This window comes from Physeter macrocephalus, chromosome 15 (assembly GCF_002837175.3).
Source record: "Physeter macrocephalus isolate SW-GA chromosome 15, ASM283717v5, whole genome shotgun sequence".
In the NCBI taxonomy this organism is placed as follows: Eukaryota; Metazoa; Chordata; class Mammalia; order Artiodactyla; family Physeteridae; genus Physeter; species Physeter macrocephalus.
This window is the reverse complement of record NC_041228.1, coordinates 62,983,365-63,004,338: the sequence shown is the minus strand read 5'-3', so window position 1 is coordinate 63,004,338 and position 20,974 is coordinate 62,983,365. Positions and strand designations below refer to the sequence as shown.

At 36.9% G+C, this 20,974-nt stretch overlaps 1 protein-coding gene across 23 annotated transcripts in view; it reads right to left on the bottom strand.

The window, feature by feature from the left end:
* Positions 1–20,974, bottom strand: part of STAU2 (staufen double-stranded RNA binding protein 2) — a 319,639-nt gene that overhangs the window by 260,522 nt on the left and 38,143 nt on the right. For all 23 annotated transcript variants that reach the window (XM_028500369.1, XM_028500365.2, XM_024127092.3 and 20 more), the window contains 2 exons: positions 15,754–15,913; positions 6,763–6,898 (listed from right to left, as the gene is read on the bottom strand). In XM_028500369.1, the coding sequence (XP_028356170.1) occupies positions 6,763–6,898; positions 15,754–15,913 (296 nt within the window). The remainder of the gene's footprint in view (positions 1–6,762; positions 6,899–15,753; positions 15,914–20,974) is intronic.

The following is a 20,974-nucleotide window of genomic DNA, read 5'->3' as shown; positions in this document are numbered from 1 at the left end:
GCTACAAGTGACTGGACCAGGAACTGGACACATTAGCCAAAGGCAACCAAATACTGTTTTGACATAAAACACACCAACCATACCTGAGGACAAGAGGCACTTGGCATGGGTGCATGCCATGAAATTGTTCCAGATTGAATGATGGCATCTAATATAACCAAATCCTTTTGGGAAAGAAGTATAAATACTAGATGAATGAAGATTAGATGTGTCACTCAAACTTAGGTTGTATCCTAAATAATGCCATTTTCTCCAAGATACATTACACATCCCTGTTCTGAAAGCTCTAGACCCTAAAGTTCCTCCTCCCATAAGTACCTCCAACAAACCCTCAAAGCCAAAGATAATCTTCGAATGCCCTTCAGTGAGGCTTTAAAGAATGATAAAATGGACTCCTCCTAAATATCTCACAGGCAATTTAAACTCAATACAGTCAAAACCAAATCCCTCATCTTTCCAAAGATCTACTCCAACTCCTCTCATTGTGAACACTATTACCAGTAACCCAGATATGTGAAAGTCATCCTTAATACCCTCTATCAACCAATGCCTACAAATGAACCTATTTACAAAACAGAAGAGTCACAGAAACTTATGGTTACCAAGGGGAAGGGGGGTGCGGGAGGGATAAACTGGGAGATTGGGATTGACACATACACACTACGATATATAAAATAGATTAACAATAGCACAGGGAACTCTACTCAATACAATGACGTATACGGGAATAGAATCTAAAAAAGAGTGTATATATGTATATGTATAACTGATTTACTTTGCTGTACAGCAGAAACATAACATTATAAATCAACTATACTCCAATAAAAATTAACTATAAAAAAATTTTTCTTAATCAATCCCCAAGTCTACCTCCTAAATATCTAGACACTGTCCCCTCCTCTCCATCCCCACTATTCCAGGCTCTCATCACATTAAGCCTGAATTACAGCATCCTTGTAATACATCTTTCTCTCTTGAATTTTAAGCCTATCCAAACTATTTTCCACGTACTGTGAAAGCAATATTCCTAAAACAGATATACAATTATTTTATCCCTCAGCTTAAAATCCTTCGAAGGCTTCCAATCACCTTCAGGATAAAATCTAAACCTCTCGGCATGCCACTTGAGGACATCCACATTATCGACCTGCCTGAACTTCAGCCTTTTCATTCCACTCAAACCAAATTGCCTGCAAGTCCATGAATGAACTAAACTTCTCAGGATTCCCTGCCGTTTTTCCCAAAAATCTAGATTGCTTTTTCTTACCTTCTTCACCTGGCTTATGCCTCATTAACCTTGAAGATTCAGTTCAGGTGTCAATTCCTTCTGGGAGGCTTCTTTAATTCCCCAAACTGAGTGCTGTGCTTGTTCTCAATGCTTCCATAGCATTCAATGGACACATCTATCACTGTGTTAGTTTCTTTTCATTGTCTTCCTCTTCTAGCAGACTAAAGTCTATCAGATTGTCTTTCATCAAAGTATCTACTCTAACACAACACATGGCAAAGAGTAGGCATTAGGTAAATGTTTGCTGAATGAGTGCAATCTTGCTAAAGTCCTTTCATTTGGTATTATTATCTCTAGTTAGCAAATGAGGAAACTAAGGGAGGTCCAGGGTCTTGTCCGAGATCACATAACCGAAAGCATCAGAACCAGGGTTTGAACCAAATGTTGTGACTGTAATGGAAATGATTTTCCCTCTGAATCTTTGCCTTTAGAGAACCACCCTATAAAATAATTGTGCTCTGCAGAGCAGTCTGGATGGGACTAAACCCTGTTTCTCCAGGCTGGGCGCAAACCCAAGCTTAGCCAATTTAAGTATCCCCTCATCCCAAATCTGGTCTGAATGAATTCTGGCATCCCCAAATTCTGGGATGAACAGGCTACTCGGAACTTTTCTAAGAACTATCCAAAAGCAAAAACAAAAATGTGTTCCTCCTCTAGTACTACAAGTCTAAGGACTATGTAGCGTATAAGGTACAGCAAATGGAAGAGAGTGTCTGTGAAAATAAAGTCAAGCACAGGAAAAATGAGACAAGAGCTAGAAAGAGAGAAACGGAAAATGAGGAAAAACAACACTAAAGCTCTGCATCAACCATGCCTGAAGACTTCCCCAAGAGGTCTCCCAGTTACATACAGCAGAAATTCCCATTCTCATATAATATAGTTTGAGTTGTGGCCCTTTGGCAATCTGCATCTGTAGATCAGAGGGCTTTCGGGCCATTAGCCAAGCAATAATGCTTTTTTAATCTGTGAATACAAAAAATTGATAAATTATTTGTTGGAGGCCTGATTTCAGCCATTCTACTCCTTGAGATAATGTATGTAAGTTTTTGTAACAAAGATGGGAGAACAAAAGCATAAAATTGTTCTCCAATCTTTACATCTTGTACTCTGTCATTAGTGAACAGTGCCGCAAATGAGAAAGAAAAAGATTTCTGGACGTATTCATTTTCAAACATCTTGGGTGCAGCAAAGGGAGACACAGGTATTTTAGAATCCGAGTTGTATCCACAGAGTTTGCTCATGGATAAATCTTTTTTCTCCAAGCCATCATAAAACGGGGTGGAGGGAGACCTTTCTATGAGTTCCTCCTTAGGCCTTTGAATGAGTTCAAGTGGAGGAACCTCATCAGAAAAGAACAGATTAAAAGACAGCATGGGTAATATCTAATTAATTGATATTATTTTAAATGGAAAATGAAAAGACCTTTTCAAAAATCCCTCTAAATGATACTTGTTTCTTAGACTTCTTAACCTTTCAGTCCCTGCCTTATTAAGAAGCTACTGATTCATTTGGAGTCTGACAAGGAGAAGAGTGTCTCCTCTGACCTTTGGCTCCAAATTCCCTGTAAAGCATTCAGGTGTTGCCATCTGCAAATTAAGGTCATATGTGAAACCATAATTTTAACAGCCTAATGAGTAATGGGTAGGTTTGAGCTTTTGTGAGCAGAGAGCTTTTAAGTTGAAACATGGTTTGGCAGCTTACCAGTACTTCCTTATTTTCTTTTTACCTTTTGTGATCTACAGAAAATTCTAAAGACTCTCCAAAAATCTGAAGGGAAAGTCCACTTGATCCATTAAATGGGAATGGCCTAAAGCACAACCCTCTAGAGAAGTCATTAAAAAATTCTTGCAGCCCTCATGACATCCACGGAATCAGATCCTGAAACTAGAAATTGCCAACAAAGGAAAAATGACAACAATCTTAACAGAAAATCTAAAACAGAAAAAAAAAAAAAATCAAACCAAACCTCCAGACCCCTGTCACATTCTCACATCCCAACTCCTCTCCCGCCAGGTCCACTCTGTTCCAGCCACACTGGCGTCCTGGTGGCGGCATCAACGGGCCAGGCACACGCCTACTTCAGGGGCTTTGCGCTGCTGTCTCTTCTGCCTGAACGTTCTCCCCTCTCTCACAACATCCACACTGTTTATTCCCTCTACTCCTTTAGGTCTTCATCAAAATTGTCACCTTACCCAGGACAGAGATTACTGTCTGATTTTTCATTGTTTTAGCACTAGATTTCTTTCATTTAAAAATAATAAGTTGGGCTTCCCTGGTGGCGCAGTGGTTGAGAGTCTGCCTGCCGATGCAGGGCACGCGGGTTCGTGCCCCGGTCTGGGGGGATCCCACATGCCGCGGAGCGGCTGGGCGCGTGGGCCATGGCCGCCGAGCCTGCGCGTCCGGAGCCTGTGCTCCACGACGGGAGAGGCCACGGCAGTGAGGGGCCCGCGTACCGCAAAAAAAAAAAAAAAATAATAATAATAATAATAAGTTCACTAATCAAAACTTTACTTCAAATAACAGACTACAGATATCAAAATACAATAAGCATTTAAATATAATATCCTCATGAGTCTTCTTTATAGTACATTAAAAGTAAAATATCTTTCAAGTATAAAACAGACAAGGTGTTCCTATCTCAGGTGATCAAACCTATCTGTTGTACTCAAGTAGGCATAGTTTTATTTATATTAGGTAACCTCTGATGAGAAAGACAGTGGTTATGTAACAGAAAAAAGAGAAATAAAGCAACTATAAGAGAAACAGTGTGTCCCTCTTGCCTCACATGCAGGGTGGACACCAAGTTGAGAGCTGGTAAGCCTGCCAGTGGATGTTCCAGAGTTAGACGGAAGAGGATGAGAATGGAACAACATCCAAAGGAGCCGAGGAGAGCTAAGAGTTTAGGCCAAGACAGCAAGGGGAAGATGGTAAATACTCTCTGACAGCATTACTGGGGGGAAAAGACTACAAGTTACCAACTGTCAGGTTTCAGCCGGGCAGGCAAGAGAGGTATCAGCTACCTGGTGGACAAGACACATTACCACAAAGACCAGAGGAGCCCGCACCCTCCCTTCCCACCAGGACAATACAGAAAATTCCCCCCAGACACACTGCGGAGGAAGCGGGGAGAGGCAGAAGTTTTTCTTAGAGAACTTGAACAATATTTAAACGAACCATTTACAATTTGAATAGGACTAGATCTTAAATGGCAATTTTTCCACTACCAAGCAAGACTCCAAAAAGCATTACATTGTCTGTTGCTTAGACAAGTAACTTCTCCTAATATCTGACTTGTAATAATTGGTCGGTAAATATACAAAATGATTTTAAAAGCATCAGCATCCCAACACTAAAAGAAATGGTATGTGACTGGATAGAGGTTATCAGCTAACACTACAATGGCAATCCTACTGCAATATAAATGCATCAAATCAATATATTGTATACCTTAAACTTACACAAGGTTTTATGTCAAATATGCCTCAATTAAAAAGAAAATTTTTTTAAGCATCAGCAAATATCTGATCACATATGAGAAAGAATTACTTAGGCATAGAAGCAGTGGAAGAAATCACACCAAAAAATTTAATAGATTAGACCATATAACATTTAAAACTGTAGTACATTAAAAACAAACACAAAACTAAAAGCCAATTTTTAAAAAGCAGGAAAATCAAACAAACAGAATAGACTGAATGCTAATACCCTCAACACATAAACATTTGAAGACTGATCAAGCAATGCAATAAAAATTAGCAAATTAAAATAAACAAATCAAAATGGACAAGCAACTAATATATTTGAAAAACTGTTGAGCCTCATAAGCTATCAATAAAACCAAAAAAATTTAAACATACCACTTTTTAACTATCAAACAAGACAATGTGTTTTAAACTCAATGTTGTCAGAATAGTACAAAACATAGTATAAGAAATTAGTATAAGCTTTAATGTAATCAGGTAATATCAATACATTACTCTTTTTAACCCAATATTCCCCCCTTATAGTAATATATCTTAAGGAAATAATCAGTGACGTGAACAAAAACTTGTATATAAAGAATTTTTACTGCAACATTATTTATAATTGTCAAAAAAAGGGGAGGAACAATCTAGACGATCAAAAACAGGTACTTTTTTATATACTTATCAAGTATTCATTGTTTATACCTGTTTAAATACTGGTAAAGTATACCCTAGCCATATGAAGCATTATACAACCATCAAAAATATTTTTCAAAGGCTACTTAAAGATATGAAAAATGATATCTGTATTAAGTGAAAAGAGGGCACAATACTGCATATTCAAAATGAACAAATGATGATATATTCATACAAAGAAACGTTATTCAGCAATAAAAACTGGCAGAACCCAGGTACAAGCAACATGGATGAATCTCAAAAAATCAAAAAACAAAAACAAACAAAACAAGAAAACCATTATATGAAGTGAAAAAAGCCAGACACAAAAGAATAAATACTGTATGAGTCTATTTATAGAAGTTCAAGGGCAGGCAAAACTAACCTATGGTGATAGAACAGCGGTTACTTCTGGGAGGAGGTGTATCAAGTGCAAATAAGTGTGAGGAAACTCTCAGGGTGATGCAAATGTTCTGGAGTTTGATGGGGTGGTGATCACACGAGGATATAAATATGTAAAAAAGTCATCAAATCAACTATAAATACATATATACATAAATAAAATAATAAAATAAAGTCATCAAGATGTACATTTAAGATCTGTGCATTTTACTGTTCATATATTATACCTCCATAAAGTAATACAGAAATTGCATATAAAGGATAATTTCAATTTGGTTAAATATATTTATATGCAAAGAATAAAAAGAATGTAAAGTACAACAAAATATTAAAGGTGTTTAATTCTGGGATTGCAAATTATTTGTATTTTTAACTTTCTGCATTTCCACATTCCCAACAATGAGTTACATGACTTTTATAAATGATCAGGAAAAAAAACCCTGAACTTTTTAAAAGAATTCTGACATGCCTGCAAAAGAAAATTCTGTTACACTTATAACAATCACAAAATTATTCAATGTGCAGAAATACTTAGTAAATCCTTCTAACAACTTTCCTATAAGTTATAAACAGTCATATTTGCAATGTATGAGGACAAATTAAGAAAAGCACTAATTAAGTTAAGCATCTGCTTGGTGACTAAATGAGCAAGATAACTGGAAAGCCCACACCATACTGTGGAATGATTTTAAAACATGGTCCTGCGTGCAGCAAACACAGGGCTCTTACGACACAGCAACAACCAGCTCCTGAAGAAGTTAATTTTCTTTATTTATTACTTTAAGTATTCCTGATAAGCCTGATATATCTAAATTCCATGCAAAATGCCCCAAGTGAATTTTCTTTACAACAAAAATACCTTTTGAGTTTCAGAAACTTTTACAATATGCGTAAAATAATAAATAAGAACAAAACCAAAGAAGACATACAAACCTCTGATTGTACATGCCCCGAAAGTTGTAATTAGCTCTATAATTTGGGAAAGGCTTTGGATCTAACGGCCTGTAGATGGCAGGCTCTCCCCTTTTCATAGCAAGCCCATTCAGTTCCACAGTTGGTGTTATACTACCTGTTTAAAAGAAATATTAAAGGCACACAAGTGAAATATTTCCATAATAAATCATGCAGTCCATACTTATTTTACATATAATTACCATGGAAGCAGGTGGCAGTGGATGCCCTTCTGCCTGATTTTCTAAGGGGGTGCATAAACAAGCTACATAAACAGGAAAATCGTTTCTAGTGAAATCTCTTTGGGGTTGTTGCAACATTTTCTGTATATTAATGACCAAAAATTCAACTTTATAGTCCCACTGTTTCAAAACAAGGAAAACAGAAGATTCATAGATGGCTTCGTTTGGATATTATAAAGCAACCACTGAATTTCAAAGTTACTTACTCCAGAAAGCTTACAACTACTTAATCATTTAAAGCATTATCATCTGTGAATATTTTAAGTTATATTTTGGTCATCAAGCAACTAGAATTAGCAATATGTACAGGGTCATCAGTAACTCTTGGACTTATCTAATGAAAATAAATTTTGAGTTTTTTCTATAACCAACAACAGGACAAAATAGTAAATACAACTAATGCCTTCTGTGAATAATCTTAAAAGATACATGCTGAAGCATTTATGGATGAAGGATATAGCTGAGATTTGTTTCAAAATAATTCAGAGGACAGAGAGATGAGAAACAAGATGGGATGTGTGAGTAACTGTTATGCCTGATAACAAGTACAGGCATGTTCAACAGCTTACAGCTTATTTTTTCTACTTTTGTAAAAGTTTGAAAAATTCCATAAAATATAACACACAATGTACATTTATTATGTCAAATTATTTTAAGTGCCAAAAAAGGTTATTTAGTAAATATACATATATAGGTTCCAAATAACAAATCACAAAAATGAATCTAAAGCTTTTACAGAGAGTAAAATTTATTTCTAATGTAAATTCTGTATTATTTCATTTGAACTATGCCTTTTGCACCACGCATTTAAGACTCCCCTTCATCATGAACAAAAATGGATCCACTTACTGCAGCAGAGAAACTGGGGCACAAAGTACTAGCTGAGGGATGGTGGAGCCTGACACAAATGCACAACTGGCTGCTAGGTCATAAGCAAGCCATCAACAGTCATGTATTATTTCATTTGAACTATGCCTTTTGCACCACGCATTTAAGACTCCCCTTCATCATGAACAAAAATGGATCCACTTACTGCAGCAGAGAAACTGGGGCACAAAGTACTAGCTGAGGGATGGTGGAGCCTGACACAAATGCACAACTGGCTGCTAGGTCATAAGCTGCTCATTTTATGTCTCATCTCTAAAGAATTCACATGAAACCACTGAAGAGCATAATAAGAACAGGAACTAAACCAAGGTTAAGAAAAAGGAAAAAATAAAGGAGGCGGGAGGACAAAGGAGAAAGCAGAAAAGAAAAAGATAAGGATAAGAAAAACAGCAAAGAAAAGCTAACATGTTAAATAGTAAGTCGAATTAGTCCCAATCCCAAATTTAACACATATACTCAGGGCAGAGGAAGAGTAAGTCAAGCACCAAGGGATTCTTTCTTTGTTTCTTATAGCATTTTACCGAGGGATAAGTAAAATGCACAAACCTTCAGCATACAGCTCCATGAGTTATTACACATGTAACACTCATACAACTACCATTCAGATCAAGATCTGAACACTTCCATCACCCAGAAATACCCAGTCAAAACCCACCTCCCCATGTTATCCATTCTGACTTCTGTCATCATAGATTAGTTTTGCCTATTCTTCAAATCTAAATATGTATTAGTTTGTCTTGCTTCTTTCACTCAACATAATGCTTTGTTGAATATCACTTTCAAACTTTACCACTGAAAAGCATTCCACTCAGTTTATCTAATCTGCCGTTGATGGGACATCTGGGATGTTTTCAGTTTGAAGCTATTAAGTATCAAGCCACCTCGAACACTTTTCAGTAAGTCTCTCAGCAGACATATACATTCTTTTCACTTGGGTATACACGTAGCAGTGGAATTGCTAGGTCAGAGGGTAGGTTCATGTTTAATAATAAAGTTAAAACTGCCTAACAGTTCTCCAAAGATAATTTTTAACACCAAAGAGCCATCTACGCCTTTAGAAGTTTAAATTTTTCTTATTCCATAAAGATTTCAGTTTAATAATTAACAGATTAATCAGATGTACAATTTATGTCATTACGAATTCTACTTTGCAACAATCATACACACACAAATAGCATAAAGTTCAAATGGGAAAACTAGAAAAGAAAAGAAAAAGCTTGAAAGACCTCATCCTTTAAGTATGGCAATAAACAGGGAACTAATGTGTTTGAAAATGACCAGTGAGATGATTTTAATGCACTGGTAGGATATACTATGTCTGCCATCCACACCAAAATTGCATTTTAAACTAGGTAAAAGTACTGTATTCATATTATTTAAATAAAGAAATAGTCTCATACAAATTGCTCATATGAAAGTAAGGCTACAGTACATTTTCTTCATAGAAATGCCAGAAACTGGTGTTGTGAAGGAGAGTAGAAGAGAAGCAGAAAAGCACAAACCACACAGAAAAGGTTTCAACTCCTTTGAGTGAAGTACTCCATCTGTTTCCTACAGAATGAGACTGACATCTCCACATGTGCATACCTCTCGTTACTTACATAGTAATGCTCTCACAGAAAACATTTAAAGAATAACTTCAAACTATGAGCTGTCTCTAGGAAATGCTAAGTACCATTGCTTTCAACATGTGACAGTTAGACCCAGGTTGCATAAAGATAATCATTACATAGGAATCCTCATGTATTTTATGGCTATAGAGTTGACACTGTAAACACATAATCAGTTTTTAGTGGTTTTTAGATACATTAAAGGAAATTTCTATATTTACCAATAATAAAAAAAGACTAATTAATTAGATATACAAACGTATATAACAACAATTGTGGATTCCTATCATGTGACAGATTAAAAAAAGATGCCACAACTAGTTTTCAAGGAGCAATGTATTACTAACACTTAAAGAAACAACTTTGTAGGAAGTTAGAAAAGTCCCTGGAACATAGTAGTCACTCAATAAATATTTGTTGAAAGAATGAATTGATTAATCAATAAATCAGGGCTCTTGGAGACATGATTGGAGCCAGGGCAGGGAAAACACACAAGATGACCTAGGAAAATCTTATCGTGCCAGAAAGAAATGCCCAAAGAATGATGAGGAAATTATCTGAAGGACACAGGAGTCAACTTGAAGGGGTCATACCACTGGCCAAATCTGGGACAATTTGAGCATCAAAATAAATAATGATGGGGCCTCCCTGGTGGCGCAGTGGTTGCGCGTCCGCCTGCCGATGCAGGGGAACCGGGTTCGCGCCCCGGTATGGGAGGATCCCACATGCCGCGGAGCGGCTGGGCCCGTGAGCCATGGCCGCTGAGCCTGCGCGTCCGGAGCCTGTGCTCCGCAACGGGAGAGGCCACAACAGAGGAAGGCCCGCAGACCACACAAAAAAAATAAAATTAAATAAATAAATAAATAAATAATGATGATTGTAGATCCTAAACCTGTAGGTAAAACAGAAATCCAAGAGTCTATAGTGATATAAATAAACAAAAAAAATGACAGGAACAAGAAAGCTCTTGGGTAGAATGCCAACTAATAAATCGAAAAAGAATATGGAATTAAAAATCACCCTTTGGCAACCTTCAGAGTAGTCATGGATTCAGACAAGAATCATCAATCATCAGTCTTTCATGTAGGTGAAAGAAACTTTGATAAGAACAGAATGTTTATATAGTCTCAAAGTACCTCCTCAGAAAATAATTGTTCAGGACTTCTCTGGTGGCACAGTGGTTAAGAATCTGCCTGCCAATGCAGGGGACAGGGGTTCAAGCCCTGGTCTGGGAAGATCCCACATGCCGCAGAGCAACTAACCCCATTCGCCACAACTACTGAGCCTGCACTCTAGAGCCCGCGAGCCACAACTACTGAGCCCGTGTACCACAACTACTGAAGCCCATGTGCCTAGAGCCCGTGCTCCACAACAAGAGAAGCCACCTCAATGAGAAGCCCGCGCACCGCAACGAAGAGTAGCCTCCGCTCACCACAACTAGAGAAAGCCTGTGTGCAGCAACGAAGACCCAACACAGTCAAAAATAAACAAATAAATTTATTTTAAAATATATTTGTTAATTATACTATTTAATAATAAAACATACTTAAAATCAACTAACTTTACAATACGGAAGCCTGGTAGACATACTCTTCACCAAAAAACAAAAGACATCACTAATGGGACAAATCAGTATCGTGTGTCTCCTGATATGAAACACTGAGATAAGCCCAGGTCACTTCTGTGATAGTCATGCTAAAATGCATAAATCATGAGGAAACACCAGACAAACTCCAGTGAGGGGCATTCTACAAATGATGTGTAGAAACGTCAAGGTCATAAAAAACAAGAAAGACTGAGGAACTGTTTCAGACTGAAGTGGAATGAAGAGAAACAGTAAGCCCATGATCCTGATTAGATGCTGGTCTTACAAAGGACATAACTGGGACCATCAGTGAAGTGTGACTGGAGTCTGTGGATTACACGGTGATACCAGATCCATGTTAACTTCCTGATAGGACAGTGTCTGTGTACTTAAGAAATAATGGGTAATGGGACACCATGTCCATAACTTACTCTCAAAAGGTTCAGAAATGTTAACCATTTGATTGATGGGTACCTGGGAGCTCTATGTACTCTTTCTACAAAATTTATATGCATAAGAAATTATTTCTAAAAAAAGTTAAAAAAAATAAGAGGAAGGAGAAAGCAAAGTAGTTCTATGATATCCTCCTCATTAACTGGCAGATTACCCATGCTGTACTAAATTTAACTCCTCTCTGGGACATAACTACTATTTAAGGCCCATCTACTTCCTGTGAAGTCAGGGCTGGATCTCCCCTCCTCTGCAGTGCAGACAGGAATGGATTGTCTTTTCAATAAAAGTGCTAACTTAACTGAATGTCTATATATTAAAAGGAAGAAAAAAATCTTGACTCCTACCTCACCTCATACATAAACCTCAATTCCTGATAGACGGTAGATCTAGATTTAAAAGATAAAATAATAAAACTTCTAAAAATAATATGAGGTTATCGTCACAATTTTGTGGGAGATAAAGATGTCTTAAGTAGCACAAAAAAAGCACCACCATTCCAGCAATTCCACTTCTGGGCATTTATCCCGAAAAAACAAAAACACTAACTTGAAAAGATATATGCACCCCCATGTTGATGGAAGCAAACTAAGTGTCCACTGATGGATGAATGGATAAAGAAGAGGTGATGATACACATATACAATAGACTATTATACAGCAATAAAAAAAAATTTTGCCATTTGTGACAATATGGATGGCTCTTGAAGGCATTATGCTAAATGAAATAAGTCAGACAGAGAACGACAAATACCATATGACCTCACTCATATGTGGAATCTAAAAAAAAGAGAACAATAAAACAGAACTCACAGATACAGAGAAGAGATTGGTAGCTGCCAGGGGTGGGAAGTGGGGGGAGGTGTAATAGGTGAAGGGGGTCAAAAGGTACAAACTTCCAGCTATAAAATAAATAAATCATGGGGATGTAATATACAGCATGGTGATTATAGTTAATCATACTGTATTTTATATTTGAAAGTTGCTAAGAGAGTGTATCTAAAGCATTCTCATCATGAGAAAGAAAATATTTTAATAACTATGTATGGTGACAAATGTTAATGAGATATCATGGTGATTTCACAATATATACAAATATCAAATCATTATGTTGTATACCTGAAACTAATATAATGCTATGTGTCAATTAGACTTCAATTTTTAAAAAGCACTAACCATAAGGGAAAAGATTAATAAATTAGACGTCATTAATATAAAAATTTATGTTCATCAAAATGCACCATTAGGAATATGGAGATATTTGCCATACACATATCTGACAAAGTATGTTAATCCAGAATATGCAAGAACCCTATAAGTCAATAAAAAATTGAAAAAATTTAAAAACTGACAAGGCAGTTTCTTAACAGGAAAAATATATCAACAGCAGAGAAGATCCTAATGGCAACAGGCATATGAAAAGGTGATCACTTTAATTATTAGGGAAATGCAAATTAAAACCACAGTGAATTACTACTATATCCCCAGAAGAACAGGTAGAAATTTTAAGATACCCTATATTGACAAGGATGTGGAATGCTCTCATATACTGCTAGTGGGAGGGAAATGTGATAAGTTTGACATTATGTATTAACACTGAAAACATAAAAAACCTACGACCCAACAATCCCAATCCTAGCTACATAGCCAACAAAAATGTATACATACAAGAATGTTCATAGCAATCTTACTTCTAACAGCCCCAAACGAGAAGCAACCCAAATGTCCACCATTAGTATAATGAATAAGTAAATCGTGGTATATCCGTGCAGTGGGATACTACATAGCAAAGAAATACTAGACTGTTAACACACAACACAATGAATCTCACAAACATGACATTGAGAAAAACAAGCTATCACAAAAAGGTATGATGCATGATTCCAACAAGCAGGCACAACAAATCTAGGATGACAGAGAGAAGAAGAGTGGTTCCTTTGGAGAGGTTTAACCACTAAAAGAGGGCATGAGGGAGGCTTCTGAGGCATTGGTAAAGCCTGTGAAGTGTTCACAGTGCAAAACACCATCAAGGCTCAACAACCATAATTTGTGCACTTGCCAGAACATAATATTTTATTTTAAAAATTTACCTCAACAATGAATAAACGTGTAAAATGTCATATAAAAAAATAAAAATAAATAAAATTAAAATTTACCCCCCAAAATCTACTCATTCTGTCAGCTTACTGCAACATTCCATGGTGGAAACTTACGTCCACTGGTCTGAAAGGCCAGTGAGCCAGACTCTCTCCTGTTTCCTTCCTCTGACTCTTTTGCTAGTTTACCTCTGGCTACAACCGTTGGAAGTGGACCTGACCCAAAGCTCAGCACACAACTGCTCTTGCTTCACAGCGTCTGCCCTGCGGGGCTGGTCCACAAGCATGGCTTCCACCAGTGGATCAGTAACACTTGTCCTTCTGTCCATTCCAAATGCCATGCCAATATTCCAGCAGAGAAGGGGGCAACAGCATTCCATGCACATGTGTTTCTTTTCTTTCTTCACCCGTAAACTATGGCAGTGGTTTCCTAACTGATTTTGCTTTTGGTATTTTCCACCTTCCATTCACATGTCAAACTCAACTCCCTAAACTGCTCTTTTAAACACATCATCCACCTGCCCATGAAAATTAATCCAAACTATGGATAAAATTTATCTCCTAAAGCTGCAGTCAAGTCCATCACAATCTACTTTCTAACTACATCTCTAGTCTTGTCTCTTACTAGCCACTTACCTGCTCTAATTAAAAACCGTCTACAAAAAAAATTTTTTTTGCAAAACCCATCATCCAGATTCCTATTCCAATGCCTCTCCTCATCGTATTCCCTCAGCCTGGAATATTCTTTTCTCTCCTCTATACCTGCCTAGTCTCTATTCACGACCTGTATCTCACCTCAACTACTTCAGTCCATGTTTATCATTACTTATAATACTGATGCCTATTATTACTCACTTGGTACTGAATTTTTACCACTGAGTTACATGTTTTATGTAAATGACTAAAATCCTCACAGCAAAGGACAATGGTTTATAACTCTGAGATATATTAAAACAAATGCGTAATAAATAGAGGTGGTGGTGTGGTGCTAATGATCAACCAGTAATCTGAAGAGAGTTTTAAAAGTTAAAAAAGTAGATAGCCTCTTACCAGCTTCAAGCTGAATTGGTTTTTATTATTATAATAATATTTTGGCTTATTTACCCATACTTAATAAACACTGGAATCAGCTGAACAGATGCAAAAGGACTACTACTAGGAAAGTCATGGAGTTCTGGAAAAAGCAGTCCTTGAAAGAGGAGACTGTCTACCTAACACGTGCCACATGGGAAAGAAGTGTCTGGCCTGACTGAGCATAAGCATGTGAGCTATAACTAAACAGACTACAGAGTTGCTGCTGGCAGGCAACGTGTCTCTTTTCACTCCATCACAAAAGTACTCCATCTAAAGCAGTGTCGGTCAGAAGGTAACCACTGCATTAATAGGCTAACAGATGAGTAAATGGACACAGGGCTGGCACTAAACTTATGGAACTTTATTAATTTGAGGCTACCAATCCATGCACTGTGTCTGATACAGGTTTGCGCTTCCCAATAGATAACTGGATATATAATGTTTTGGGTACTGCATGCAATTAGAACAACTTTTTAAAATTATTCTTAGGAGATTAAAATTAGGACACTCATTTACTTAGCAGTATATTACACACAGGTGGGTTTTTCGGATTTGTGGGTTTCTTAAACTCCATATGAATGTTCTAAATGTAAATGGCAACCATTTCTACATGAACAAATAAAATACTAAGATGCTTAGGGCTAATTTTATAATTTTCTATTAAACTAAACTAAAGAATAACTCTTTTTAATTATTAAATTATATATTATATATTTAGAAAGAGAAATTGATAATTTCTATCTTTGCTTTAGGAAAAAAACCTCAGTCCTCTTTTCTGTTCTTTGTATCCAAATGTCTTTTTATCACACATAAAAAGTAAATAATGCACCTTTAGAGTATCCACTAAAGCAAATTTTTAAAATAATTACAATTACCGTCTTCATTCTCTCACCTTCAGTTATTATTCGGCTGTCTTTACCAGCTGTGCTGTCAATACCTGTTGACTATGCAATGGGCCTGTATGAAGGAAAATACAGAGAACAGCACATGCAGAAGATGACAACAGGAGGAAACGAGTCAGGGCCATACCTGGGTTATTGTTAACACTGCTTTTGGGCGGCTTCTGAACTGGTCTGGGAAGCGTAGATTCAGTCAAAGCCTTGTTAGCGACAGCTTGCTGGGCCTTCTTTATACTGCTCCCTTCGGATTCCCATGTCTGCTCCCCAAGACTCAGCTGCACTGAGAACATCTTGGAAAAACATACAGAGACAAAGAAAACATTGAAATTTTTCAGGAAATAAAGTGTGCTGTCTGAGAGAAAAATAGATACACCACAGAATCAAAACTTTAGAGCTAGAGTTAAGCTTACAGATCATTTGCAACAAAAATCTGATTCTAACTAGTGAACATATTCTAAGAGATTATGCCAAATTCTGTTCTATCCAAAGGCTTAACGGCAGCTCTAAGTGTACATGTTGGGTAAAATTTATCAAGAAGAAATCGCTTCCCTAAATGGAATCATACTGTTAATGTCAGTCAAACAGTCCTCAAAAAAGCAGAATAAGAACAAACAGTAAGAGAAACTATACGAGAATCCAAAAGGTCCTGTCTCTGTAACTTTTACAAAATCTAATTCCTTAAACTTTATACTTAGCACAATCTAGTCAGTGAGTCAAGAAATCCTATTAAATATTCTGTCACCAAGGAACTCTCAATCCTCCACAATCAACCTTTAACCAGTCACCAAATTCAGTCAATTTTAACCTCATGAATATTTCTCAAATCTCCTTCCTCTCTCTGCCAGTGACACTGCTGCACTAGAAACAGTCTTTCATCATCTTAGCTTAGATATAATAATCTCCCAACTGACTGCTGATAAATCGAACTATCTTTTGAAAACTCAAATCCAACTGCATCACTCCAAACAACACCAGGTTAAAAACCTTCGATTGTTCCCCTTGTAACATGGCACAAAGGAGCTACCTGTCCATCTTCATTTCACACCCACCCCTCCCCTTGCACATCCTAACATTCCATTGGCACCGGATTTCCATATGCATCCAAAAACCTATTGTTCACCTTTAAAATTTAGGATCAAGTTGCAGGATACACATACAATTCGCTGTTTTACTCCACAGACAGCTTACTACTTTGTAGGAATACAAGGCATGAACCTCAATATACTTATTAATTATGAAGAAATAAGTGCCTTTGCAGGAAAGGAATCAGGTAGAAAATACCGTTAACAACAGAGCGATTAAAGTTAGCATCATCAATAATCATTCAAAGGGACACCATGTGCCTCCTGATATGATCCAATGAGAAGTATGCAGCATTCTTGGCTAAAAATGTTTACCCTGAATCTAATCATAGGGAAACAATCAGGCAGATCTGGGTTATGGTACATTCTATAAGACAACTGACCTAAACTCTTCAAAACTGTCAATATTATGAAAGAAAAAAACAAACAAAAGAATGCATGGGGGCTGTCCTAGATTAAAGGATGCTGAAGAGACATGATGGGGTGTAATAAAGTACAATCTATGATCCCTGACTGGATTCGTACTGGGAAGAAAAGTATAAAGGGCATTTAGAGAACAACCAGGGAAATTTGACTATAGACTATAATATACTAAACAAACTCAGTCAAGTTTAAATTTGAGTGATTATAGTACTATGGTTATGAAGAAGAATGTCTTTGGTCTTACAAGATAGATATACAAGTATTTAAGGATAAAATGTCATGATGGTTGAAATTTATTTTCAAATTGTTCAAGGAAAAAGTATGTATTTATACAGAAGGAGCAAGAAAAGAAGTAAATGTAGCAATGCAGCAAATAACTTAATGATTAGTAAATCTGAAAGATCCATTACACTGCTCTTTCGATTTTTCCTGTAGTTTTTCAATTTTTCAAAATACAGAGTTGAAAATATTTATAATCATTTGAAATTCAAAATATGTACATATCTATTAAAAGCGAGTAATTTTTCTATTATTCTGATTCAGCTTAAAATTTTTACCTAAAACATATCTTTAATTCATTTACCCGATTTTAAAATGATTTTTCAATGACTAGGTCTTTTGGCTTTCAAATTACAGTATATAACAAAGAACTCTGCCACAAAGAATACATTATCTCTCCCATTCTCCTCCAAATCAGTTCATGCTCCAGAATGTTCCATCCATTATTCTTCCATTAATTCAGGTTCAAAACCTCAATAGCTTCTTTGTTTATCCTTGCTTTCCTAAGACTTATTTAACAACACCTCAAAACTGTTCCTTGCTATTTCTGTTGTCACCACCTTAGTCTAAAGCCCCTATAAACTCAGATTTCCTGACTCCTAATCTTCCAGATGTCATCACTTTCGCAGTCTCACTGGCCAGACACCTTTGAATGGTCTTCCTTGTCTGCTCCATTTCTCTCTGCATTCTCCCCTGCATCCAGTTGATTCAACTTCAAAACTATTTTTCAGATCTGGCCTTTCTTTGTAATGTTTGCCAATGTCTTAGTGAAGAGTATCAATGTATCCCTCTCCTAAATTACTATAAGACCATCCTAACATCACTCCTTTAGCATAAGACTTCCCCATTCAAACTATTCTTCTTGGAAATTCCCTAGTGGTCCAGTGGTTAGTACTCAGCACTTTCACTGCCGAGGCCTGGGTTTGATCCCTGGTTGGGGAACTAGGATCCCACAAACCGCGCCATCACCAACATGAACATTCTATAAAATGCAAATGTATCCAAGTCAATCCTCTGCTTTTCTGAAACCTCTTAAGAATCCCACTACATTGTACACCTAAAACTAATACAACATTTTATGTCAATTATATCTCAATAAAACTGGAGAGAAAATAAAGAGTCCCACTACAGTAAAAATTTTATAATTTTGAGTAGGACTCCTGGGACATACTGTTTATGAGATGAAGTCACAATCCACCATTTACTATGTGTAACATTAGGGAAGTTAATTCTTTCCCTCTGTTTTCTTACTTCTTTAGTGAAAGTGGGGTAATAAGAACACAGATAATGGTTGTGCAAATTAAAACAAAATTGTGTAAATGCCCCAATTTGAAATGTAGAGATTGTCAAACTGGATAAAAAAACAAAATCCAACTGTATGCTACCTTCAACTATAAACACACATGGTTTAAAAGCAATGGGATAGGGCTTCCCTGGTGGCGCAGTGGTTGAGAGTCTGCCTGCCGATGCAGGGGACACGGGTTCGTGCCCCGGTCCGGGAGGCCACAACAGTGAGAGGCCCACGTACTGCAAAAAAAAAAAAAAAAAAGCAAGCAATGGGATAGAAAAAACTATATCATGATAACATAAAGCAATGAAAGGTCAGAATGGTTATATAAATATCAGACAAAGTAGATTCCAGAGCAAAGACTACTACCAGTGATAACAAAGGTCATTTCATGATGATAAAGGGGCCAGTTAATCAAGAAGAGGATTAACAATCCTAAACACTTGGGCGACTAATAACAGAGTTTCGAAATACATGAAGCAAAAACTAACCGAACTGCAAAGAGAAATAAAGAATCCACAATTAAAGTCAGAGATTCAATACCTCTCTCCCAATAATTGATGACCAAGCAGACAATCAGGAGGAATACAGTAGACCTGAACAACACTATCAACCAACATAACCTGACTGCAATGTTTTTAAAACACTCTACCCAAGAAGAACAAATATACATTTGTTCTCAATTTCTCACAAAAAATTTACCAAGACAGACAATATTCTGGACCATAAAACAAGTCACAACAAATTCTAAGGAGTCAAGTGATGAACAGTATGCTCTCTGACCACAATGGAATTAAATTAGAAAATAATAACAGAAAGATCTCCAGAAAATCTCCAAATATTTGGAAACTACATAACACATTTCTAAATAACCTATGGGTAAAAGAAGAAGCCAAGGGGAAAATAGAAAGTATTTTAAACTGAATGAAAATGAAAACTCTACATTTCAAAAGATGACACTGCTAAAACAGTACTAAAGGGAAATTTCTAGCACTAAATGCCTAAAATAGAGAAGAAGTAAGGTCTCAAGTAAGTTAACTTCAGCTTTAATCTGAAGAAACCAGAAAAAGAGTAAATCGAACCTGAAGTAAATAGGAAAAAAACGTAATAAACGTAAAAGCAAACATAAGAAAATAAATATAGAAAAATAATAGAGAAAAAAAAATCAATAAAACCAGAAGCTGGTACTTCGCAAAGATCAATAAAATTTGTAAACCTTCGTGCAGACTAATCATGAAAAAAAGATAAGACACAAATTACCAGTATCAGGAATGAGAGAGGTGACATCACTATTCTTAAAATATTAAAAAGAAACAAGGGGATATTTTTTAACAACTTTATGCCAATAAACTCAACAACATAAGTTCTTAAAAGCCACAATTACTAAAGCTCATTCAAGAAGAAACAGGTAACCTGAACAGCATTATACACGTTAAGGAAATTCAATCTGTAATTTAAAATCTTTCCACAAAGAAAACTCCAGGCCCAGATGGTTTTTTTTTTTTTTGCGCTACGCGGGCCTCTCACTGTCATGGCCTCTCCCGTTGCGGAGCACAGGTTCCGGACGCGCAGGCTCATCAGCCATGGCTCACGGGCCCAGCCGCTCTGCGGCATGTGGGATCTTCCCGGACCTGGGCACGAACCCGTGTGCCCTGCATCGACAGGCGGACTCTCAACCACTGCGCCACCAGGGAAGCCCCCAGATGGTTTTGATGATAAATTCTACCAAACATTTAAGGAAGAAATAATGCCAATTTACAAAAACTCTTCCCAAAACTTGAATCAGAAGGAACACCTCTCAACTTATTCTATGACGCTACCATTACCTTGATACCGAAACCAGAATAAGATACTACCAGGGAAAACAAAATAAAACTACACACCAATACGTCTCATAAAGATAAACATAAAAATCCTTAACAAAATATTAACAAATGGAATCTATCAATATAGAAATGAGATAATACTTTATAACCAAGCATTTTATCCCAGGAAGGGAAGGGTTGATTCTACATTTGAGAGTCAGTCAATGTAACTCACAATACTAAGAGATTAAAAATGGAAAAATCATATGACCATCTCAATCAATGTAGAAGAACCATATGACAAAAACCAACATCTATTCATGTTAAAACTCCCAGCAACGGCTTCCCTGGTGGCGCAGTGGTTGAGTCCGCCTGCCGATGCAGAGGACGCGGGTTCGTCCCCCGGTCCGGGAGGATCCCACGTGCCGCAGAGCAGCTGGGCCCGTGAGCCATGGCCGCTGAGCCTGCGCGTCC